The sequence below is a fragment of the Dipodomys ordii genome, unplaced genomic scaffold, assembly GCF_000151885.1.
Source record: "Dipodomys ordii isolate 6190 unplaced genomic scaffold, Dord_2.0 Scaffold119, whole genome shotgun sequence".
NCBI lineage: Eukaryota > Metazoa > Chordata > Mammalia > Rodentia > Heteromyidae > Dipodomys > Dipodomys ordii.
Window position 1 is genome coordinate 899,555 of NW_012267335.1, and position 25,729 is coordinate 925,283.

General features: G+C 41.2%; 1 protein-coding gene across 3 annotated transcripts in view; it reads left to right on the forward strand.

The window, feature by feature from the left end:
* Window positions 1-5,263: 5,263 nt before the first annotated feature.
* Window positions 5,264-25,729, forward strand: part of Nr3c2 (nuclear receptor subfamily 3, group C, member 2) — a 229,836-nt gene continuing 209,370 nt past the window's right edge. For all 3 annotated transcript variants that reach the window (XM_013029492.1, XM_013029493.1, XM_013029494.1), the window contains exon 1: window positions 5,264-7,029. In XM_013029492.1, coding sequence (XP_012884946.1) covers window positions 5,264-7,029 — 1,766 coding nt within the window. The remainder of the gene's footprint in view (window positions 7,030-25,729) is intronic.

The window sequence follows — 25,729 nt, forward strand, 5'->3', positions numbered from 1 at the left end:
CCCCCCCCCCTCCCTGGCTGGTGAACCCGGAGAGACGCTGCGGGGTTTTCCCTGGCTTTTCTTATTTCTTCCTCTTCTTGGGTGGTGGTGGGTGGCGATGGTGCCCGGCCACCTCGAGAGGACGACTGAAGAGTAAATGCCTTCTCCCCGGCCGGCCGCGGAAGCTTTCCAAATCTGGAGCTGCTGGAGGTGTAGCGGGATAAGGGCAGCTGAAGGAGAAGGAGGATCCCCATCGCTCTGCAGACCTGGGGCGGGGGGGGGCGCTTGGACATCCCGTGCATTCTCCGTCCCCCTCCCACCTCCACCCCACCCCACTCCATCATCGCCCCCCGACGTCTGCAAACTCGGGGTGAGGCTCAGCAGCCCCCCCCGGGGCAGCGCAGCGCAGCGCGCGGGGAGGAAGCCTCCCCCTCGCTGTCTGTCTCTCCCTGTCTCTCGGTCTCTCCCGTGGCATCCTCACACTGCCGAATTTCAGATGCCTGTGGCCTGTCCTGCTGAGCGGTTCGAGTCACCCTGGCTCGTGTCGACTCCAGCCGCTTTAGGAATCGATGCTAACAGGACTTAGGAAAACTTTTGCCAGCCGAGACCAGCTTTTGGGAACCGCTGGGTTGCGAATAAAGGCACCAGATTGCTCCTAATCGCCCCCCCCCCAGGTGCGGCTGTGAGGGGTGGTACTGACGTGGTCCGTCGGGGTAAGGGCAGGCATCCCCCATCTGGGAAAGTCCGGCTGTGAAGTTTTAATTCCGTGTTTGCTCTCATGGCGTGGGATCCTGGACCAGCTTGAGGAGAGAAGTTTTCCTTTTTTTGGGGGAGGGGGGCTGCGGGATGGGGAGGGGAGGCGAGGAAGAATCCTCTCAAGCTGAGCTTTGCCGCCCTGTTTGTTTTTGTTTTTAAATCAAGGCTGGTTTGCAAATTTTGGAAAGCTTGGGAGGCTCTGTGAATGGGGTGAGTGAATAGAAAGCAGGTATACTCAGTTCTGACCGGTTTCCCTGCGCTCTTAGGTGACCTTGAGCAGGCTTCTTCCTCCTCTCGGAAAGGGGAAGGGAAGAGCTCTGAAGAGCTCAAAAGACCAAAAAAATACTTGCATGCGGTGAACCGGTACAACTGTACAGCTAGTGATAAAGGTGAATCTCTTAAGGCTTAGTCTTAAGATACCAAAAGGATTGTGAGGATATTAAAGATGAAACTCCAGATAAGATACATATTCCTAAGGACTTCTTGCTATGATTCTGGATTAAAACCTACTTTCTTATGGAAAAGGGCAATGGGAGATATATATGTATGTATGTACAGATGATATATATACACATACATCACATAAAGTTTAAAAGTCAGGTTTTCCTTTATAAAAATATTATATGAGCACGTGTGTGTGTGTGTGTGAGTGTGTGTGTGTCTTAAAGTAGAACCTCCATCAGTGCTTTCCTTTACCTCTGTGAATTCTTTTTATGCTTGGGGGGGCTATATGCATAAAAATTTAAGCTCATAATGGATTTTTGCCTTTGTCCCAAGAGTCCTTAGCCTAACAGATGGGAAGCATGGGAACTTGATTTTACCTAAAGGAGACATGCCGACCTCAGTATCAAAAACTTTCCCTTTATCTTCTGGATATTAAGTTTTACCAGAATCCCACTCGTCAAAAGCGGTGGCTTCCTTATTCATTAGGGAGCTCAGCTTGAGTGAAATTCTGCTAAAGTTATGGGCACTATGCTAATTCTAAAAAGACAACCTCCAGGGTTGGTTTCCTGGACAGTATAGGGAATTAATTTCTAAACGGATCCATTTGTGTATGGAAGAAACATCATAGACAGAACTCTGAATAAAATATTTCAATCATATTTCTAAAAACAAAACAAAAAAACCTCCAAATTTTGAAAAACCTGTTTGCAGCGGCAGTCAAGGGAAGGTGCTGGCGCCATGCATTGTTTTGTGTTTGAGGCCAACCTTTACTCTGCTTCCTTTGTGGAGAGGTGCGTGAGGTTGCTGGGTGAGAATACCTTAAACAAAGCTAATTTAGACTTCAGCAAAGCCTTTGGCAAATGCTCCCATGATAGTCCTGTCAATAACCTGGTCAGGTACAGGCTGCTTTATGATACTGTTAAGAGAGTTCAGGACTAGTGAACCAGGACTTGGGAAGTTGTGATCAGCTGTCTGATGTTAGCTGATAAGATGTTTCCTTGTAGAGGGCTTTACTCCTTGGCGCCATTCTCTCTCTCTTCTAGTTCCTCCTCCACAGAGTCTCACGTATTTGGCACCGGGCTCCTACTTTGGGTGGAGTGATGACAAATGTCCCTCAGAATGTTAGTAGACGTTCAATGACAGAAGATTGCTATGACCAAATGATTTGAGGAAGTCTGGGTTAACAGTAAAGTGACTTCTGCAGGATAGAATCTCCAGGGGTTTTAGCATGTAGGCCTGCTTTGTGAGCCATCAGAAGGCCAGTGAGTGACCACTCTTCCCACGAGCAAATGGGGAGAATGGTTTTGGAGAGGGGTCTGAGTGGGGATTCCCCTTCAGAACAAGGGTGGAGCCCGAGGAATGAAGAGGTCTTCGAGTAGAGGCCTTTCAGCCAAGGTACAGAGTCTAGGGTCACTTCCGGTATTTGATAGATGGTGATGCAGAGATAGGAAGCTGAGTTGGGGGGGGGCAGGGAATGGGTGAGCTACACACAGGCGTTCTGTGTGACTATGAATGGACATATTTCTTGTGTCACTTACTGACTTTGGACCTGAAATATCTATACCTTAGCTTTATCCTGGTGGTTCATCTTTGGGGAGAATAGAATATTCCTGGGTAAAGGTAGAAGAAAATATATTACATTTACTATATTTTCTAATCCATAACTATGATAAAAATGGGTTTTCAGGAACTTAGGGAAGTTCAGTATTAGCAATGAGTTAATTGATTCTAAATCATTTCTTTTTCAAGTTGTGTTTGGCTTTTATTCCCACCACTTTTTTTTTCTTATGGCTAGAATTATCAGATGATTACTCCAAACCTTGTTAAATTTGATTTCTTTTTCTGTTTTTGTGATTGATTTTCGATTATGAATTCATAGAATAATGTTCTTCAAGTAGAAGCATGCCATATAACTGGTCGATTTTAATGTTCATAAATGGAGGATTGATTATAACATGATTGTTTAATTTTTTTAAAAAATTGTGCCTTACTACCCATCTGGGACACAGTGGGAAAACGTAGTTTCTCACCGTTCAGAAGTTAACATCTACTGTGGAATACAGAAAAGCACAATATAATTATAAAAATTCAGACAACTTGGGCATTAGATTTCATTACAGAACTTTGTGATTTCTAATGCCACTTTATTTAGTCAAGGTATTACATTATTTTTCAGTCTTAATATCAAGTTCCATAGCAAAAGGACTTCCTAATCTCATGTTTTCATGACGAGAAAGTTGAGAGGCTGGAGGAAGTTGGAAAGTGGGGAAAGGGTTGGAGGCCTAAGGTAGGCCTTCGGTTCAGACTGAAGAATGCAGAACTTTCCTAGAAAGGACAGGAGGTTTATTCTAGGGTTTGTTATGCAGTTTGAAGAATGTGGGACCTCTGCTGGGTCACAGATTATTTACAGACCTGAAAGGATTGGAAGAAAAAGATGCATAATTAAAAAACAAGAGTAAAATATGCAAATAGAATCTTTACCTAGAATGAGTTTATTTCTGCAAAATCTTTATTTCGAATGGTTTGTCCAGGGTGATTTTATTCCCTAGGGACATTTGAGATAGAGACTTAAAAAAAATATTATTATGGCTGTGGGATGAAGAGTGCCCAGGCATCTAGTGAGTGGGTGTCAGAGCTGTAGAGATCTGCCTACCTCCATTTCCAGCTCTGCAATTTATTTGTGTGGCCAGTGCGTCCATTTGCTTATTGAAATCACATTTTCAGCAGCCCCATAGGGTTGGTTGTAAGGATACCTAAGTTACTCTATGTAAAAGATGTGTGACACTACACTCAAGTATATAGAACAGTGTATAATGCATAAGAATCATATGTGTATGACCGATTATATAATCTGCTCAGAAACTGGATTTATCTATTGGACCTAATGGATATGGTGGTAGGTCTAAAACAATCTGGTAGGCTCCCAGAGGTTAAGGCCTAGACCTGTTCCCTTGATCACTACAGTCTCAACCACTGGTCTCAGGCCTGGGAGGCAGCAAGCATCCCGTAAATAGTGTTGAATGATTGAATGCTTAACATTTCAGAATCTCTCTGGAACTTCCTTGTTTCCCAGCTGAAAGTAAGACAGTCTGGCTGTTGAGGGTCTGTCCAGCAGAGGGGCCTCTAGATCAAGGTGCATGTCATCCTCTTGGCCAGTACTAAAACACTGGGAGGAGTCCTAGGTTGTCATACAGCTCTGATCTGTGGACCATGTTCATAAGGTAGAACTGACACCAAACTGTCTTCACCAGGAATCTACCTTAAAGTTTTTTTTTTTTTTTACAATTTCTTTTTGTTGTTTATGGGGTTTGTTGTTGTTGTTGTTGTGTCAGTCCTGGGACTTGAACTCAGGGCATGGCACTGTCCCAAAGCATTTTTGCCCAAGTCTGGTGCTCTACCACTCATGCCATAGCTTCAAACTTCCGGTTTTGTGGTAGTTTATTAGAGAGAAAGTCTCACAGACATTCCTGCCCAAGCTGGCTTCAAACTGAGGTCCTCAGATCTCAGCCTCCCGAGTGGCTAGGATTCCGAATGTTTTGTCTTAGAAGCAAATCATAAAACGATTGTCTTGGAAAATTTTAATTTGGAAATTGTAATCTGAGTTGTGTTTCCCTAGTTTTAACAAGGCCATGTGTTTGACCACATGGGAAACATATAATCAAAAAGGCTCTAGAAGTGTTGGAATCAGAGATTTCAACCCAACTTTGTCACCAGGCCTTTGACACTGGGCAGGTCACCTACCTCAGGGAGTCCTCAGTTTCTCCTTTGACTGCCTCATTAGTTACCAGGGTACTTTGAATATTACTTAATATTCAAGTAAGTTAACATGTGTAAATAGTCTATGCAAGTACATTACTTGTATTCCAATGCAAAAGTTTTATAAGGTTAGCTTTATTCTGGCTTCTGCACAGCTTCTAGTTAATATCCTGCTACATCAACACTCAAGAAGTTTTCATATAACTTGAAATATTTCTTATCATCGTAGAATACGTATTTGTAGCTCAATGCATATCGTAAAATGTATTTTAGTGTAATACCGTTGTTACGGACTCTGATGCTTTAATATCAATTTCTTTTGTTAGCTATGGAGACCAAAGGTTACCACAACCTCGTTGAAGGTCCAGATATGGAAAGACGGTGGAGTGAAGTTTCTCAGGCTGCGGAGCCTTCTTTGGGACCTCCAGAGAGGACGGATGAGAAGAGCTACATGCAGGTGGTGGACGTCAACTGTGTTTCCGGTGCTATTCCAAATGACAGTACTCAAGGAAGCAGCAGAGAAAAGCATGAGCTCCTCCCTTGCCTTCAGCAAGACAGCAGTCGCTGTGGGATCTTAACATCCGATATCAAAACCGAGCTGGACTCTAAGGAACTGTCAGCCACCGTGGCTGAGTCCATGGGTTTGTACATGGATTCCGTAAGAGAGCCCGACTACAGCTATGATCAGCAGAACGCCCCAGGCAGCCTGAGCCCAGCCAAGATTTACCAAAATATGGAACAGCTGGTGAAATTCTACAAAGAGAACGGGCATCGTCCTTCTACGCTCGGCAGTGGGAGCAGGCCCCTGAGGTCGTTTCTGTCTGACTCTGGGAGCTCCACGAATGTTGGTGGGGGTGGGGTCATGCGAGCCATGGTGAAGAGCCCCATCCTGTGTCATGAGAGGAGCCCCTCTGTCTGCAGCCCTCTGAACATGGCCACCTCGGCTTGTAGCCCCGCTGGAATCAGCTCCGTGTCCTCCACCTCGGCCAGCTTTGGCAGTTTCCCAGTGCACAGCCCCATCACCCAAGGAACCCCTCTGATGTGTTCCCCCAACGTGGAAACCCGAGGCTCCCGGTCGCACAGCCCCGCGCACGCTAGCAACGTGGGCTCCCCTCTGTCCAGTCCGTTGAGTAGCATGAAATCCCCTGTGTGCAGCTCCCCAAGTCATTGCAGTGTGAAGTCTCCAGTCTCCAGTCCCCACAACGTCACGCTGCGCTCCTCCGTGTCCAGCCCTGCAAATCTCCACAACTCAAGGTGCTCCGTGTCCAGCCCTTCCAACACAAACAACAGATCCACGCTCTCCAGCCCCACGGCCAGCACCGTGGGGTCCATCTGCAGCCCCATGAGCAATGCCTTCGGCTATGCCGCTTCTGGCACCTGTGCTGGGGCCAGTGCCACCCGGGATGTGGCTTCCAGTCCGGACACACACGAGAAAGGTGCTCACGAGGTCCCTTTTCCCAAGACCGAGGAAGTCGAGAATGCCATCTCAAACGGTGTGGCTGGCCAGCTCAGCCTCGTCCAGTACATCAAACCAGAACCAGATGGAGCTTTCAGGAGCTCCTGTCTAGGAGGAAATAACAAAATCACTTCGGAATCACCATTTTCAGTACCAATCAAGCAAGAATCAACCAAGCATTCATGTTCAGGTGACTCTTTTAAAGGGAATCCGACGGTCAACCCATTTCCATTCATGGATGGCTCATATTTTTCCTTTATGGATGATAAAGACTATTATTCTCTGTCAGGAATTTTAGGACCACCTGTGCCTGGCTTTGATGCTAGCTGTGAAGGTGGCGGATTCCCAGTGGGGATTAAGCAAGAGCCGGATGATGGGAGCTATTATCCTGAAGCCAGCATCCCTCCCGCCTCTGCCATTGTTGGTGTGAATTCAGGTGGACAGTCTTTTCACTACAGGATTGGTGCTCAAGGTACAATATCTTTATCACGCTCACCTAGAGACCAATCTTTCCAACACCTGAGTTCCTTTCCTCCTGTCAATACTTTAGTGGAGTCATGGAAATCACACAGTGACCTGTCGTCTAGAAGAAGTGATGGATATCCAGTACTAGAATACATTCCAGAAAATGTATCAAGGTAAATTGACTTCCTCCCTCCCTCTCTCCTGCCCTCTCTCCCTGCTTTCTTCTCTCCCTCCTTTCTTCCCTCCCTTCCTTCCTTCCTTTTGAAAACCATGGCTTTTGTAAATTGTTGATGATTAGCTTTCTGTAATTGATTTGTAATTCAGAAATTTAAACACGTTCCAGCTGATCACCATTCTGCTTGTTTTAAGGATGGTCATGGAGTGCAAACTCACCTTTTCTTGTTGATATAACGCTATTATTTTCTTGCAGTAGAGGGACAAGGAATTCTTAAGTCTCTTAGACTTTGAAGCAGCATGTATAGGTCTCCTGCTGTTGTCTGTTTTAGGTGTTGGGAAAATGTGTTTGTTTTCTACTGCCAGTTACTATATTTACTTTAGCAGACTAGATTTTTTTTTCCTTTTAGCTGTTTGGTGGGTCAATGAAACTGCACTAAATTACTTTGCTTGTGGTCTTCTAGCCTTCCTTTAACATGTCTTACATTTAAAATTTTTATAATTGCTTCATTGGCTGTGAAAGATAAAATCCCCAATCTGTTTCTACGAGCTTCCTTCCCTCCCACTCTTTTTCTAGGTAGGTTAATTTTATGAAAGTGTGGTCTTCAGTGCAAATAAATGGTTTCCATAACCGTTGAGGCCTTTTAAAGTCTCAGCACATCTAAAATTACTTAGTGGACAATCTCGCTTTCTCACTCAGATTCAAAGTGAAATGTGTCACTGTAGTTTTCAATTGAAATATTTATAACTTTTCAGATCTGCAAGAAGAAATGATTTACAGTACATTCTATCTTGCTTTTCCTTATTGCAGATAACATGTTGTATATATTTTAGAAGAAACAGGGAAGAGGTTTTAGATATGACTGTAAAGGGTGGTTCTAAGTTATGTAATGCATAATTGGACTTTGCTTCTGTACTTTTTTATTGCATAGTTGTGACAAATGATCCCTATCTGGAATATCTAAGGAATAAATTTTCTAGACAGCGTTCATGCCTTTGGCATTAAGGAATATGTGGATATGTTCCTTCATTTTTTAAAAAACCTATTTTATGGGAAATACGTCTACTCCCTTAACAGAGTAGAGGGCTTACCTGTATTCCTTTAGCTTTGTCTTTTATTGTTATTATGTTCCAAACCAAAAGCAAAAGATTTTACTTTGTGCATTTTCCTTATCACTGGTTCAACATTTCTCCTCTTGCTTTTATAGAAGCCGGAGCTACCCAGTCATAGTACATTCCAGATTCTGACACAGGGCCTAAGAGAACATAGTTTACATCAGAACCAAGCTAAGCATGTGTTTTACTGATAGTACCTCATTTTATTTTTAGAGGAGGAAATTTTTGTTTATCTGATGTGGGGATATATATGTGGGTGTATATATGTGGGTATATAAATATATATATATATATATACCCACATATATATGTATATATATATATATATATATATATATTCATTGCAGGAAAGCATAGTGTATAGCCTGGTAGTTTATTTATCTCTGTTACTCAGCTGTATGTGTGTTCCTGTGTATAGCTCTTTACTTCAGTGCTTTACAGTTTGCTCATGTCAAGAACTCTCATTCACTGCTTTGGAAATAGACCTACTGAAAGGTAGTGAAAACAATTTATACGAGTTTATGGAAAGTTTATCTGATGATCATCTGGTATGTAAGTCAGAATCATATGTAGTTTAGTTCTTGTTTTAAAGAGTTTTCTAATCTTTCAGTTTTCATAAAATGGAGAGAAAAGAAATGCCACAAAAATTTCAAAGGAATATTTGAAATATTTAAGTATTTTACATGAAACCTTTGGTAATTTCTTATGTTGAAAATCTCATTTTTTATGAGAAAAAGAGAGTAAGGATCCACCATTCATTCATTCATTCATTCATTATCATTTTGAAGACAGTAGCATTGGGCAATGTTACTTCTGGTAGAAACACTAGAGTACAGAAGGCAAAATCATCATTTTGTTTCTCTTACCTCTTGTTTCTACCATTTGAATTGTGGTTCTCACATTCAGTTTATGAGCTCCCTCCAGATTATCAAGATGATTACCTGGTGACAGGAGTGGATGGCTGTGGGGTGTTTGTGGACACAGAGGCATAGCGGATCCTGTGGAGAGGATGGATGGTTCCGCGTGTGCTAATACAGGGAAAGAGGGCTCTGCCTGAATACATACCAGTTAGGATGAGTTTTCCGAACACTTTAATGTGGAAACCTGTGTGTTGTCTGAAGTCTCTTACAGATTACTAATTCCTTTCCTGGTAGATATTTACCCAAGCCGCTTTGTTTTGTTCATTTCAAGAGTAAAGATTCAAGGACTGGAGGATGTGTTTAAGTCTTTCTTAGGTATCAGTAATCAATTTAACTTCATTGTAACTTCATCATTCTTTTATTCTGTATCTTTTGGACCAAAATGGGATCCTTTTGCATATTTCCTCATTTCGGGTGAGGATGTCTCATTTGAGGGAATTGTATGCAAACCTGTGCATGCACACCAGTAGTGGGGGCTTGAACTTGGGGCCTCATACTCGTGCTTAGCTTTACCTCAAGGCTAGCACTATATTACTTGAGCCACTGCTGGCTTTTTGCTGGTTACTTGGAGATAAGAATCTCTTGGATATTTCTGCCTGGGCTGTCTTCAAACTGAGATCCTCAGATCTCAGCCTTCTGAGTAGCTAGGATTATAAGAATGGGCCACAAGAGACCATAAAGGGAATATTGAGTAAATTGATGAATTAAAGATGGTAAAGGATCTGTATAAATTCTTCTTGGTATTATAGTGTCCTTCATTTTTCAGATAGGACTCTAAACTATTTCTAATAGTTTCAAAAATAAGTGGAAGAAAGTGGGGACTTCCTAAGGACTTTTCAAGCAGAGTCATGCAGTCAGAATTCATGCATTGGTGAAAGATCTACTCAAGATGGAAGATAGAGCAATGGGTTTTCATGTAATATTTTCTAGTAGTATTCTTTCAAATTCCATGTTGCATGTAACCTTTTAGAATCTAAAGATAGATGCCAGTGACCTGTGCCTGTAATCCTAGCCACTTGGGAGGCTGAGATCGGAGGATCGTGGTTCAAAGCCAGCCCAGGCTAGAAAGTCTATGAGACTCCACTTAACCACAAAATAAGCCGGAAGTGGAGCTGTGGCTCGAGTGGTAGGAGCAAACATAGCCTAGGGACAGCACCCAGGCCTTGAGTTCAAGCCCTAGGACTGGCAGAAAAAGTAAAAAAAGAAGAATCTACTTACTGTCCATTTTCAGCGTAGGACAATAGTACTTACAGTGATTTTTAAAAGATCTATAAACTGTTACTATTTTCCAGCAACATGTGTGTATGAAACTATGCTTCCTTCATATACTTGAAGCAAAACCCATCTACTACACATTGAACACAAAAGGTGATACGAGAATCCAGCTGCCTTCTATTAAGGGAAACAACAGGCTAGCAAAGATGTTAAGCAGAGCAAGAAAACTTACTCAAGCTTTTCATTTGTGGAAATTCAGTTACTTTTTCATAAACTTACACTGTCAATATATAATGACTTACATGAACATGAGTTAAAATATTTTTAATTTCTAGTTTAATGCAGTTATAACTCCCATAACAAAAGTTATTTGGGATCCTTGATATATAAGTATATATGTATGCAGATATGTATATGCACATGTATATGTATATGTGGAGCCAGGCTTGAAGTTTCTTTGCAGCTCAAGCTGATCTTCCTCCTCCGTCTCTTCAGTGCCGACCTTCCTGGCATACATCACCATGTCCTGCTATCCTTGGTACTTTTTTAAGAGTAAAAAGGAGTTCTGAGATCCAGCAGTTGAGAGTTTATGGCCTGTTCCCTCCTGTACATCGTTTCAAAGTTAATGGAGAAAGGGAAATTCTGTGTTCAACCAATCTATCCAAACACGAAAAATGACTGTCACCGACATTAATTTTTTTTTCAGGCTGACAGAAATAAGCAATGGCTGAGAGACGTGTGTGTGTCTTTATTTCAGTCTAAGGGCATTCCCCACGAGCAAGCCACCTCTCTGTTAATTATTCCCAGTGAAGGGATTGTCTCGTTGCTAAATTGTAAAGTAAATTATGACAAAGCTAAATGGAAAGCCCTGAGGGTGGACACTGGACCTGAGTGTGTCATGTGGGTGCGAGTTACCCTGTCAGGCTTGGGGAGCAAACAACCGTGACCCGGGGTGACTCGCAGCCTCAGTTTCCTCTTGTTAAAGCTGGTCAGGTAGACGCAGAGACTCAAAGTCTGCCAATAAAATTACTGCGTGGCATTGAGGGCTCCTTTGAAGAATCACACAAGGGTATTTTTTAAAACATATATTTGCTAGTAGGTTTTCAAGTCTTTTTTTCCTCCCAGGTATCTAAGCATATTGTTCTGTGGAAAATGTCTTTACCACTTAGCCAGGTCAAAGTTTTTCCTCAGGAAATACTGAGTAGTGGTTGGTTCTTCTTTGTAAAGAAAAACAGATTTTTCTCCCTCTTCAAAATTTGACGCTTACTATGATTCCTTGTTCTTTTTATTTGCACTATTCCTCATGGATAGGCTATTTTTGTTGACATAATGCTGGCTATTCGAGGCGATAATCATAGTTTGATAGCATCATAACTCAGTGCTAACATTGACTTAGACTTCTGAACATAAAGTTCACTATTTCAAAGGGCACATTCTGGTAGGAACAGTTGTGAAATGCCTATATTAAGGTATATGTATATATCCACATGCATATTTTTTCTTGATAGGGGAAAACAATTTATTAAGTAACCTACAATTAATTATTTTATTTTTCAGTTATTCCTGACTTTATATTTTTAACCTTATATGATAAGCCAGAATTCAAGAAGTTCTTGACAATATTTTGCCTATTAGTAAACTTTCTACGGAACGTGTTACAGAGCACGTATCTCTGTGTAGCACACATTACAAAGGAAGGTGGGCTTGGGGTGGTGTTTATGGGTTTGGGCATTACTCTTAACATACACATTACCATGTTGCTTAGAACACTTGAAAATGAAAACCTATGACTGTCAGAATTGGTCTTTTGGCATTAGTAATATACCTAGAATCTCTCCAGACTAGTAGTTTAGATAATATTTTTGAAGCGGTTTTAAAATGAAACTTTTACCTCTGGATGGTTCACTTTCATTTACCTTATGGTACTTTTGGAAAGAGTGGTGACAATTTTATTTTATTATATTCAAATTGTTCTGTACAGGATATTACTTAATTATTCTTTTTAAACACACAAATATTTTAGGTTTAAATGTCATTATGTCCACCTCTCATTATCTAAATATTAGTTAATTTAGAGCTGCTTATGTCTACTAAAAGTTGAAGGTCATATTCACTGTTTTCTGTTAGATGAATTCAAATTATTCAACTTACTGAAGTTTCTATTCTTTTTTTTTTTTTCGGTCGTGGGGCTTGAACTCTGGGCTTGGGCACTGTCCCTGCACTCTTCAGCTCAAGGCGAGTGCTCTACCGGTTGAGCCACAGCGCCACTTTCGGTTTTCTAGTTGTTTTTTCTTTAATTGAGATAAGAGTCTCACTGACTTTCCTTGCCTGGGCTGGTTTTGAACCGAGATCCTCATATCTCAGCCTTCTCAGTAGCTAGGATTACAGGTGTGAGCCACTGGCATCTGGCTCAAAGTTTTTATTCTTGTGGCTTCCTGAAACAGGACCTAGAGATTTATCGTTTATAGATTTGATGACTTTTGCAATATTGAAATTCTGGGTGTGTCAGACCTTTCCTGTCTGTATAGTTTGAAAGCAGTAGCAGATGTTACATTGGTCACAATAATTTCAGAGTAATGCTCAACTTTCCTTAATGCTTTGAAGTCATTATCACTATCTTTTCCTTTCTCCAAATACTTTTTTTAATCTTGAGTTCACCAGTTACTTTAGTTTCATACAAGAAGTCATCCCTGCTGATTGGTATTATCATTTTCTTTCATCTACTAAATTTAGATTGAGAGAAAAATATAGCCTTAGACTTGGGTATCTTGGATAATAATTTTGGATAGTATTACAAAATTATTAATGAAAGCCAAGGAAAAATAAAAACTTGTTTAGTGGATATTGCTTTGATTAAAAATTTAGGGTTTCTGGGCTGGGAAGGTGGCTCAGTGGTAGAGCGCTTGCCTTGCATGCTCGAGGCCATGGGTTCAATTCCTCAGCACCACATAAGCAAAAAGAAAAAAGCCGGAAGTGGCGCTGTGGCTCAAGTGGTAGAGCACTAGCCTTGAGCTGAAGAGCTGAGGGACAGTGCTCAAGCCCAGAGTTCAGGCCCCACGACTGGACCACCCCAAAAAAAATTTAGGGTTTCTGACTTTAAACTTGTGAAGTATAGGTTTTCTTTTTTTTTCATGAGTTTTATATTGTTCTTTATATGGTAAGGCTATGATGAAGTTCAGTGTAGTTATATCAGCATTTGTTACCTAACTGATGTTCTAGAAACTTCTGAATGTGTAATTGTTGTATATGACCAATTGTTGTGCATGACCAAGGCTAAAAAGAGGTAGACGTTGCCCCTACTTCATAGAGAAATAGAAAACTGTATTCAAGGAAGGAAATGGGATGAACAGAGTGATTTGGATACTTAAAAAGCTAATACTTTGGGGAGAGAGTATGAGATAATAACTGGCAGTCTGAATTCATAACTTTGACTATGACCTAATTTTATTACTGATAAAATATCTTCAATGGCATGTGACCTCCCCTTATATGTTAGGAGCTGTTGAGACAAATACACAAAAATTGCTAGATGAAATATGATTTGTAAGAGGAGAAAGTGAGGCTGGGTATTCTGAAGAAGAAAGGTTATATGAGCACGTCTTGTGGAATGGAGAGTGAGTGAGGGTGGTCTGAGTTGTTGTTGATACTTAGTTTTAGGAAATTCACCAGGGGTAGGTAGAGCCCTCCACCCCCTAGTATAGGCTGTCTGTGACTGGCTATGTATGGGTCTTGGCAAGAACAAGGTATTACACACAATTTGATAGGTCAGGAGGAACTCCCTAAACGTGGAAATGGAGAAGTGGGGACAGTCGGGCATTTGGGAAGACCTTAATTGGGCAGGCGTTGTGAGTGGATTGGAGCAATGAAGAAATGATTGCAATTGTGTAGGAAAGGGGAACTAGTTCTACTCACAACTTCTGTGAGCCCCACTCCTTGATTACCCAGGTTAGTGAGATCCCAGGGCACTTGCCTTTCAGTGCCTGGCTTGTTTTCCTTCACATAATAATCTCCAGTTCCATCCATGTGGTCAGGAAGGACAGAATTCCATGCTTGCTGTGGCTGAGTTCGTTTTGCATTGTGCATATGCCCCCCATTTCTTTGGCCATCCATCGGTTCAGTCGGTGGACATTTAGGTTGTTTCCACTTCCTGGCTGTCACAAATTGTGAGCCTTAAACATGGGAGTAGAGAGGTTCCTGTGACAAGACGATTTCATTTCTGTATCCAGGAGAGGGATTGCTGGATCGTGTGGCAGCTCTGATTTTCTTTCTTTCTTTCTTTTTTTTTTTTAAATTTCAACAGTTTGGGCTGGGAAGGTGGCTCAGTAGTAGAGCACTTGCCTTGCATGCCTGAAGCCCTGGGTTCGATTCCTCAGCACCACATAAGCAAAAAGAAAAAAGCCGAAAGTGGCGCTGTAGCTCAAGTAGTAGAGCCTTGAGCTGAAGAGCTGAGGACAGCACCCAGGCCCAGAGTTCAGGCCCCATGACCAGACCCACACACACACAAAATTTTTTTTCAACAGTTTTCCCATGCCTGTAATAACTTGTATTCTTACCAACAGCCTGCAAGGATTCCATTTTCTTACATCCTTGGATATCTGACCACGGTAGTTAGTATCTGTTTCCTCCTTGGTCATTCCCTGTACTGGCCTTTCTGAGTTTCCTCAGAAAGGGGGCAGGGGCTATATACTTGCTAACCCCTTTCCCAAGAAATCTCTCCCTATGTCACCCCCTACCTTGTTTAATGGTCTTCATTTACTTTATTTCCACAGATTGTAATGTAAACTTCAGAGCAAGGACTTTTGTAGCCTATTTTCCAAATAATTTGTCAGACAAAAACTAGGTCAGCCCAGGCACCAGTGGCTATAACCCTCACTACTCGAAGACTAAGATCTGAGGATCATGGTTCAATGCAAGCCCAGGCAGGAAAGTCCATGACACTTATCTCCAATCAGGTACTCAGAAAGAGCCAGAAGTGGCACTGTGGCTCAAGTGGTATTGTGCTAGCCTTGAGCACAGAGAGACTTAGGGACATAGCCAAAGCCCTGAGTTTAAGCCCCAGGACAGGCAAAAAAAAACCCCAAAAAGTAATGACCATTGTTGATGCTCAGCAAATACGGGCTGAATGAACAAGAGAGACTCTGCATGGGGATGATGTAATATTCCTGAAATTACTGTCAAATGACAGTGAGAGTTCTACCATGTTTAGCAAAGCATTGTTATGACCTTTATCAGCATTTTTTTTAGCATTTTCACAAAATAATCAAAATGCTGTTTTTGCTTTTCCTCATCTCAACATACAAAAAGAACAAGAAAGTTGGTAATGGTGTATCCTAAGATAATTAGTCACTTGTGGTCTCAGACTTTATTCTGAGGCTACTTTTAGAATTTTTCTCTTGTGATCTTCAGTTCTGTTCTGAATGTATATAGTTCAGTCAAGATCCCTATGTCAAGTTGGAACAGTTCCATCACTTGCCAAAATTCCTTCTGTGGCCCCTTTTTATAAGCTTCCCCCTCTTTCCTCTGAAGCCCTAGAGGCCACTGTTATGTGCCCTCATTGACTTTGTTTTTCTGCATTATCGTACAAGTGGAACAATAGCTTATGTAGCCTTTGGAGTCTAGCTTCTCTCATGTAGGAACATGTACTCGATACCTGTCCAGGCCATTGCATGGATCGGAACTTGTTTCTTCTTCTTATAGAATAGTATTCCATTTATGAAAACACCATATTTTGTCCATCTCTTTTCATTGTTGGAGGACATTTAGGTTGTTAGCAGTTTTTTTTTTTCCTACTGCAAATAAAGCTACTGTAAGTAGCTAAACAGATGTGTGATGCCTTTCCCTCCCGCAGATAACAGAAGTAGAAATGGCTTGATCATGTGGTGGGTGAAGGATTAAAATGTCAAACTGTTTTATTTGACTGTTTTCCAAAGTGGAAGTAACATGTTACACTTACACCGGTTGTGTATAAGAGTTAACTCCACATCCCTGCTGACACTTGATAGAGTGAATTTATTTTAGACCTGTCATAGTTGTGTAATGGTGTCTCATTGTGGTTCATATTGAACATGAAATATCTTTTCCTGGGTTTATTTGCCATCCATGTGCCTTCATGCCTGTTAATTCCTTGACCCATTTTTTTTTTATTAGACTGACTGTTTCTTCCTTTGGGGATATGTTATTTCAATGTAGGCTTTTTGATCAAAGATCTAGAACTAAGAGAAAAAAAAAACCATAGCCATTTGAAATTTTGCAATGACATAAGGGGAAAAATAAGCAATTTTCAAATTATTTAGCAACCACTCTCTTCTTGATGTAGGTGAACAAAACAAATGCACGTGAAACAAATGTCCCACCATACTGCCATCTTGTTGGGAAGATAGCTCCAGAGTGTGCCCAGCCCTTTTTGATTCCCTGATTATTTGGTCCGGTGATGCTTGAAGATTAGAAAAGGAAGGTCTCTGTACTCTGTATGGACCGATGGAGAGCTCTTTGAAGGATAAGTAATAAGAACTTACCCTGGGAGGACGTGACAATTGAAGTCTCCTTGGGGTGTTTGATAGGAATTGGGAGACAGTTGATTATAGGAGTCTGTGAATATTGAAGTGTTGGATTACTATTGTCATTCAAATAAGAAATGTCTCCCACAGGCTGATGTGTTGAGAGCTTGGTCCCTAGCTGCTGACACTGTTTTGTGAAATTCTGAGAACATAGAAATTTGAGCTGTCTGGAAGAAATAGGTCATGGGGGGGGGCGTTCCTTGACTGTATCTTGTCCCTCCTTTCTCTGTTTTTTGTTTGTTTGTTTGTTTTCATCTTCTGTTTTTGGATCATGGTGTGATCTATTCTGTTCTACCATGCCCAACTCACTATGATGGTCTAAAACCACGAGCCCAAATACATTTGTCTTCCTTTAAACTATTTCTCTCAGTTATTTGTTACCATAATGCAAAACTGATTTACCTTGGACCCTTCTAATATAGTTTGAATCTAGGGCAAGAAAGAATAGAAAGGTTAATCTGTAAGGAGATGGGAAATAATGATTGAGATAGACAAAGTTAATCAGTTGCTATATGAATAACTGAGGCAGGATAAAGACTGGATTGGTCAGTTTGGGGAGTATGAGTAGGTAACTAGTAATAGTTACAAGCAAGAAATAAATGATTGAATGTTCAGCCCTCTCACTCCAAGCCTGTTTCTTTTCCCTTGTTCACAACATCATAAAAAGTAGTTTGCTAAGGAGCATAGAAAAGAAACATCCTGCATTTTAGAGGATCAAAGGAGACATTGAGTAGCACTATGACACTAACATATAGTGAGCTGAATGTTTTTGCTATTCAGATGGAGGGTAAAACTTACTCAATTCAATACCAAAACAGAATATTTTCCATTAGATGAGAGAAAAATATTTAATACCCCTAGAAAATGGAAACAGGAAGTGCCAACTACTGGTTCGGCAAAGCTGGAAAACAAACTGGTGAGAGATTATGTAAATGAATTAGAAATAGCGACATATGGAACTCTGATATGCATACCAGGATATAAAGGAACAGAAATTGCAGCTTGTTCGGAAGTCTATTTATCGTGTCCTCAAGTAACTGGTATTTGGATTTGCACGGCTCTTTCCCAAAGTGGAAATGTGCTTATTTTTCTCCGTCACATGGTACAGTTTGTATTTACTTAAATATTTTTCTGATATGTTTGCGGAAAGATTCTGGGAGTAAAGTCTGGGAGTGTGGCGATGGACTGGGAGCAGATATTCTATAAGTTTTGCCAACTGGGTTCTTGCATTTATTTGAATGGAAATCATGTTCAGAGGTTTTTGTTCTGGGAAACGGTGAGGTGTGACTGAAGAATTTCTGGTCATATGACACAAGTGGGTTCCTCTCACCACCCCCCATCCCCACCATTCCTTGTCATTTTGCAGTGGAGGTAAGTGTATGTATGAGTCTTTCCTTTGAGATTTCTGGAAACATTTGGGTAGAAGTAAGATAATTTTGTTGACCTATATCCTGTATTTTGTATTAGTTGTTATGACTCAGGTGAAAATAGGATTTTTCCCTCATAAGTATTATTTTGGGGGGAAATAAGAAGACCATCAGATGCCTGGAGCAGGGGATGAAGGATTTGTAAACCTAGCACGCTTTGATTGTGAAGCCAAAAGCTGTTGGTCCCTTGTTTACAGGATGTGGGAGGTGCGTAGGTCCCTGGGTGTTCCTGATGTCCATGGGCAGATTCTTCTCGGCTCAGAACAAATGCTCATTTACAAAGCAAAGGCTATTATGAGAGCAAGGCTGCATAAAATATGCTTTTTTTTTTTTAAAGGATGGATTTGTTGTGTGGACCTGAGAGTGGAAGAGGTAAAGGATAGAAATCGAGCTGTGAACATGGCCTGGCTTCTATGATTTCATAACGCCGATGAAATTTACTCAGTTCTTGCTGATTTTATTCTAGTGGGAATAAACAAATTCTAGTATTCTGAGGACTTTAAGGAATGTAGACATGGGAAGAGGTAAAGGAATTGAAGGGGAAAAGAACAAGTTTTCCACAACTGCCAGTTCTCTATCAGCATCCTTCAGACTAAAGTTGATATCGATTATGCATGCCAACCCTGTTATTTTGAGACTTTCAATTAATGAAGAATGATAAAAGTTTGCTCATTCTACTTTTCTTAGATGATGTGTTGTGATATTTTCATATTTTGATTGCATGTATTAGCTGGAGAGGATGTTGATCTTTTCTGGACTTTTCCCAATCCCAAAAGGAGATTTTAAAATAGAAGACACAGTGATTTTTTTAAGAGATGTATTGGTACCTATAAATAACTACATGAAATACCAATTCTTTTTACTAAACTCCCTGAAAACCTATAATAAACAACAGGCATATTAAAAACCCTTAATCCAAATAAGAGTACTGGAGCTACATGGTAGTGGCCATGGTTTATACAACGTGTATGTACTTATTACCACTTGAAATGATCAAATTGGTAAAGTTAAATATATTTTCCCACAATAAAAATAGCACCTACTCCTAAAAAATAAATGTGGGGGTGCCTTGCAGTGATGACCCTTAATGCACATCAGAAGGTCCTAAGGTGCGGAAGAAAAGTCCAGTGCTGAGAGCGGCATGGAAGCCGGGATGTGGCTTCCACGTGTCTGCCTTGTCCAGTAAGTGCAGTGTCTCATATGTGCTCTGTTCTGTGCTGATTTTCCTTCAGCATTTACTAAATACCTGGTCTGTCAGCACGTGGTCCTGGGTGGATGATCAGAACAAAGACTGAGAAATTCTTTATGCTTCAGAAGCACCTGGTCGGGCTGCACGGATGATCCTCTAATGAAGCAGTTGGGGGGAGGGCTTGTCCTGGAGGCACTTAGAAATTAAACACTGATTTCATTGATAAAACGATAGATGCACGACTTTAATGCGATAAAGATGGTTGGAATGCAGATAGCACAGGATCCCCTCTCTTACCGGCTGAAAATAGTATCTTGGCTTTCAGTAGGGGAGAAGTTCCAAAGCTCAGGCTTGGCTAGATCCCATGTTCCAAGGGTTGTTGGTGATTTCTTCATCTCTCCATCTCTCAGAACCTTTCCCTTTGTGTTCAAGTGTGATATCAGGACTCGGACCAATAGCACAATGGGCTGAAGTTTCATTCGTTCTTGATGAGGGTCAAAAGAACAACGCTCTTGATAGATTCTGCGTGGGCGCCATGGGGGTCTTGTGGCCAGTGTTGAGTAGAGGCTGTGTGTGTGAGGGGTTGGTGATTGGCCTTCCTCAATCACCAGGACTGAAACACAGGAAGATGATTCTCCAGAACTCTTTTCCCTATCAGTAACTTCAAAAACAGAAGATTAATTTTGGTTCATGATTCTAGGGGTACAAGACAGAGAGGGTCCATATCTGGTGGTGATTTTCCTGCTGGCAGTCCTAGGTAGCACAGTACAGCTCCTGGTGAGAGATCGTGAGTCTGTGTGTATGTGTATGCATGCCACGCTCGCTCCCTCTCTCTCTCTCACTCTCTCTCTCTCTCTCCCTCTCTCTCTCTCTCTCATACACAAAGCCACAAGGATTCAATCATGAGATACCACTCTAACACTCCAGTGACCTTAGATAAATTCTACTCCCTCTGCAGAGGCCCCACCTGTAAACTAGCTGGGTTAAGTATCAGTCCTTCCTCATATTTTACAGTGGTTGTTAAATTTCAATACATACACTCTGGGCGAGCCTACTTAAACCATATCCAAACTCTTATCACCTTATGTAAGTAGCAGGGGTGGTCACATTGCTCAGTTACTTAATCATGGCCTTGAGTACATGTTCAGTATCACTGAAATAAAATACCTAGTGTAAAATAGGAAATGGATTGGAACAGGGCCGATGGTGGTGTAATGATGGGGTGTAGTAATTAACAGGATGCACACACTGTGGTTTTATCCTTTTTTTTTTTTGATAAGTAGAAAATATTAGCACTAATAGAGTATCAAAAGTGTCATGAGACTGACCCCATGGGAGCACATGACCCTCACCATCTGAAGTTTGTTATCGGTGTCTACCTGGGAGCCTCACATCTTCTTGGCCTGTTCATGGAGAACCCGTGCCATTCTCGCCACAAATGATCTTCCCATGCGTATGGGAGGGCCACTAACAAAATAGATTCATTAACTGCCCTCCAGCACAATATACATAGTTACACTTTCATTTTATATGTGGCTTCTGAAGATTCGCGGACCATTTCCTTGACTGTTTATTTTATCAACCCTTGGACTCTTTAAGATCTCATCTTCTTGGTCCTTGTTAAACTATAACTACATAGCAGGAAAAAGACCCTGGTGATCGACTCCCAATAGAATGTTTATAGTGGAGAATGCACTTTGAATTGTTTGCTCAACAGTAGTGCTAGGCTCTATGTTTGTTCACATCATCTTATAACATGGTAAATATTTATGCAAGATGACTATCTGGGCAGAAGAATCTGATGAAATGGAGAATTCTAAGAGACCTGAATAAATATAGACTGGAGATAGACTTGAGAAAGATCAAGTTCAAAAGCCTTACAGATTTTGACAGGCAAAGAGAATCATTCCCTAGGGGGGGGATAGAATCAGAAGTCAAGGTGGTCTTAAAAAATAACCAGTGTAGCACAGCTGAGGCATGGAGATATAACACCACAATAGAGACAGAAAGGCCATCTTTGAGGCTCTACTTCTATTTGCTTTTCTGCATGACCTTGAGCAAATTCCCTGGCTGAGGGTAGTGAGTGCCCACATCTGTATGACAATGGCAATCATAATTGCTACCTCCTGTGGCTAGTGGGCAGTTGTTCTGGGGTCACCAGTGTAAAGTGCTGGCGTACAGACAGTGCTTAGCAAATGTAATTTCTTATTTTTGATTGCTGCTTATTTCCATTAGAGTTGAGATGAAGAAATCAGAATACGTTACAACTACAGTGGGGCAAATAATTGCTTGTATGAGAGCATGACCTAAGAGATTCCACGGTGAAAGGAATCAGCAATAGGGTTTTAATAAATTCAACCACAATACTAACATTATTTCAGAGAGAGGAAATCCTTCCAGTTCTTCGTGCCCCCATGAGATCATTGAGAACTCTATTCTTTGAGTTCCAGAAATAGAAGCTGTTACGAAGATAGCTTAGGTTAGTGATTTCTCAACTCTGTTTAGAGCGATACAGATGAAGATGAGTATTACGTGTACCTGGCATACTCCAAACACATTTGATTTGGAGGTGTTTTGTGAGTATTGTGTATGCGGGCAGAACATCAAATAGCACTTGTAAGCCTGTTCTTTTGTGATATTCACAAAACTCAGTATTCGGCCTGAAGACATGACTTGGGAAGAATTGCTTGCTGTGGCAGAGGTGAGAGGCTGCGCTGTGATGGCTTTCATCTCTCCCTCTTCCCCACCTTGGGAATCCTTCAGGCTGCAAAGGAGAGGAAGAGTCACAGCCCTGTGTCGCTGTGTTCCTGTTTGAGAAGCAAACCATTAATGAGCATCGACATTACTATTAGCAAATCATTTGGCACACAGCTCACCCGCATTCCTCCCATCTTGGCTGGTCGTCTGATCACAAACGCCTCTGTTACAGGAGAGCCTGGGAGGTCAGCCCAAATGCCAATAGTCCATTTCTCCTCTCCACTCAGTCACAATCACTAAATATAGAAGGCCATTACAGTGTAAGAACGGGTAAGCAGATCATGGCGCAGCCAGAGTTCTTTTCTCCACAGTAGCCAAGAGACAACAGCACATGGCTGACACGTTGTTGTCACCCCACTGGGCTGGAGTGCTGTCCAGGGTCCCTTGGTGCTTTTCCCCTGTGGTGTCTGTGGAGGTAGGAGAAGGTTTTGCTGTGGCTGTCACCGCAGGAGAATGTCTTTAGATGATGACTCCTTCCTGAGATTGAGTACTCTCGTGGTAAGATGTCAGCGTGGACTGCCACCTAGTCTTCAAAACCTGCCCCAAGATAAAAACCGTGATGTGTAAAACCAGTAGGTGTCAAGTCCTCCCAGTTCCGCTGTGCTGAGTGCACAGCGCCAGCCCCCACCCCAGACAACCTCCACACAGTTCCGAGAGAACGCAAACCACTCAACACACGTGCCGGCTGACGGGCCCCTGAGGGAGGAGCCCATTCCCCACGAACCTTCTGGTCACCGTAGAATGCAAAGTACTCATGTGTCCGACAAAATCAAGACAGAGAAGAGAAAGGGCAAGGAGCTTGGGATCTCCATCCCCAGGGCCAATAAAGAAAATTAAAACAAGGGCGTCGACAGCTGATTGAAAGCACGTGGATCCTATGTGATTCTGACCATTTCAGTCATGCTAGGACACGGGAAAAGCAAAACGAAATCCACCCTTAGAACCCCTTTCATCTCTGAGGTTTTCAGAGTGGGGGCACTTGGAACTGTTGCTGTTGGATGCAGGTCAGGGTGGGGCGGGGGAGGAGGGAGTTCTCAGAGTTGGGAACTTGTGCCAAAAATAATGTGGTGCTTCCACAGCTTGGACTCTCTAGCCAGATAGGTTTGCTTGAATTTTAGTTTTTCACTTACTAGCTGTGTGATCTTGGACAGGTTACTTAACCTTTCTGAGCCTTTGATGGTTCCCCCCCCCCTTTTTTCTCAACTGTAAAATGAGGATAATGATAGACTGTACTAAACAATTATCAGAGTTCATTGTGTTAGTAAAATCTGAAGTGCTTAGGAAAGTAATTTTGAGGGTAAGCATCTTGTAAGAGTAGTAATAATAATAAATACTTCTGTTAACTTATTATTATTATTACTGTTGTTACGTAAGAAAAAGCCTAGTTCCTAGGACTGTATCATGGAAATTATTATATATGTAGACAAAAACTCAAAAAGTGTTTATAGTTTCTGAAAATGTAAATAACTTTCCCCCTAATTAATTGGAGATCAGCCAAATCTTGGTAAGTTAATTATTATCACACAATCAATGCAGCCATTTCTATGAAGAAAATAGATGGGCAACTATGAATGTCTATTGCTTTTTCTTATTAAACACAATATGCAACGCTGTGTGCAGAATCTGGGCCTATTTGTGCACGTGACTCTTATCTTTGGTGATTGCAAGAGGCTCATTTTCTGCTTTTAGTGGGAGGAATACCCCTAACGTCATGCTATTTAACTTTTGAGTAATAGAGATAAATTTGCTTGGTTAACTTTTCTTCCTTGCATGGACCAAATTTTCTGTAATGAGAATATATTATGTTTATATCCAAAACAAAATTTTTAAAAAAATGTGATGAAGAGGGCAGAGGTTTGATCTCATTGGAGAGCAAGATAAATCTCTCACATTAAGCACATTACACATTTTTTACAGAGAAGAAATGGATTCTGGCCTCCGAAGTATTTTATTCAGTGAAGATTTCATCTTGATGAATGTGTGTTGACTTTCCAGATCATCCCAGAAAGCCCTGGGCCCTGTGTATGTCCCTCATTCTTGTAGGATTTTGCTTGTTTCTGATTCTTTGATTATAGGACCATGTGTTGTAAAAACTATTAAAATGGCCTAAGAGTACATTAAATTGTTATGTTTATAATTACCTGCATGAAGTCAGCATGAAAATAAAGCATGTTTTTCATAACACAGTGAGTGTATTACCTATGCTAATAAAGTAATTTTAAGAGCTATTAGAGCAGAATGAAAATATTGCATTAAAAAATCCCCTGGCCTCACACATTTATTTTTGTTTTGTCTTAATGAGTTTTCCTCCATTCTGCTGCTTTTTTTCAATCCTGTGATTCTGCAAGAATGGTCTTTAGGGTGTATGTGGATTCTGTGGAGTAAATCCTTTCCATTCATCTCTTTCTTAAGTTGCACTTTCATGCTCTGAAGAAAAGTTCTCTTCTAGCAGATAGGAAATTGTATTGATTATTGATTAATTGATATTAGGTGAATCATTGGAACTTTTGTGAGCTGGAGAGTCTTCTTTCATAGTCTAATAATTTGCAAACATATATTTTTTTTGGGGGGGGTCAATCGTGGGGCTTGAACTCTGGGCCTGGGCACTGTCCCTGAGCTCTTCAGCTCAAGGTGAGTGCTCTCCACTTGAACCATAGGGCCACTTACAGTTTTCTAGTAATTTATTCAAGATAAGAGTTTCACGGACTTTCCTGCCTGGGCTGGCTTTGAACCACGATCCTCAGATCTCAGCTTCCTAAGTAGCTAGGATTACAGGCGTGAGCCACCAGCGCCCCGCTTGCAGAATATTTTAATGATTTACGAATATCATGAAACACTTGTTTCCAGAACTATTTTGTTAACAACTCTCATATGGTTAATAACTTCATGGTTTGCAGCTGGTCTCTGACTGAATATTGTATTCATGAAAGCTCTGATGATTACAGAAAGAGTGACTTACCTCATTACATATCTGTAGTTTGTTAGGGCTATTTTTAATATTAAGAAATAAACTTTTCCTAAGGAAAGTTAAAGGAAAAATTTTAACTGCATGTAGATTTCCTTTTGGAATGTTTCTTGTTTGTTCAACATTAGTATACATGACAGTTATTTCCCAAAGATCTAAATTCATTTAAGTTTAGAATGCGAATAATACCTATTGAATGTAGTTTTTGAAAGTGACATGAAGTTGAGAATGGGTTATTTAAGGAAAGTTCCATGTATCTACTGAGTAGCCGACTAAGTTGAACTAGATAAGCCCCAAGCCATCTGGACAGGGGTGTAAAAGCTTTCACAGAATAATACCATGTCGTTTCCTTCTCAGTTTTGCAAAATTAAATTCTTAAAGCCAGTACCCATATTTTATTTTGTGACTTAACAAACGTTAATTTGTCATTTGCTTGAGATTTTTCTTTTTTTTTTTTTTTGGGTCCGGTCATGGGGCCTGAACTCTGGGCCTGGGCGCTGTCCCTCAGCTCTTCAGCTCAAGGCTAGTGCTCTACCACTTGAGCTACAGCACC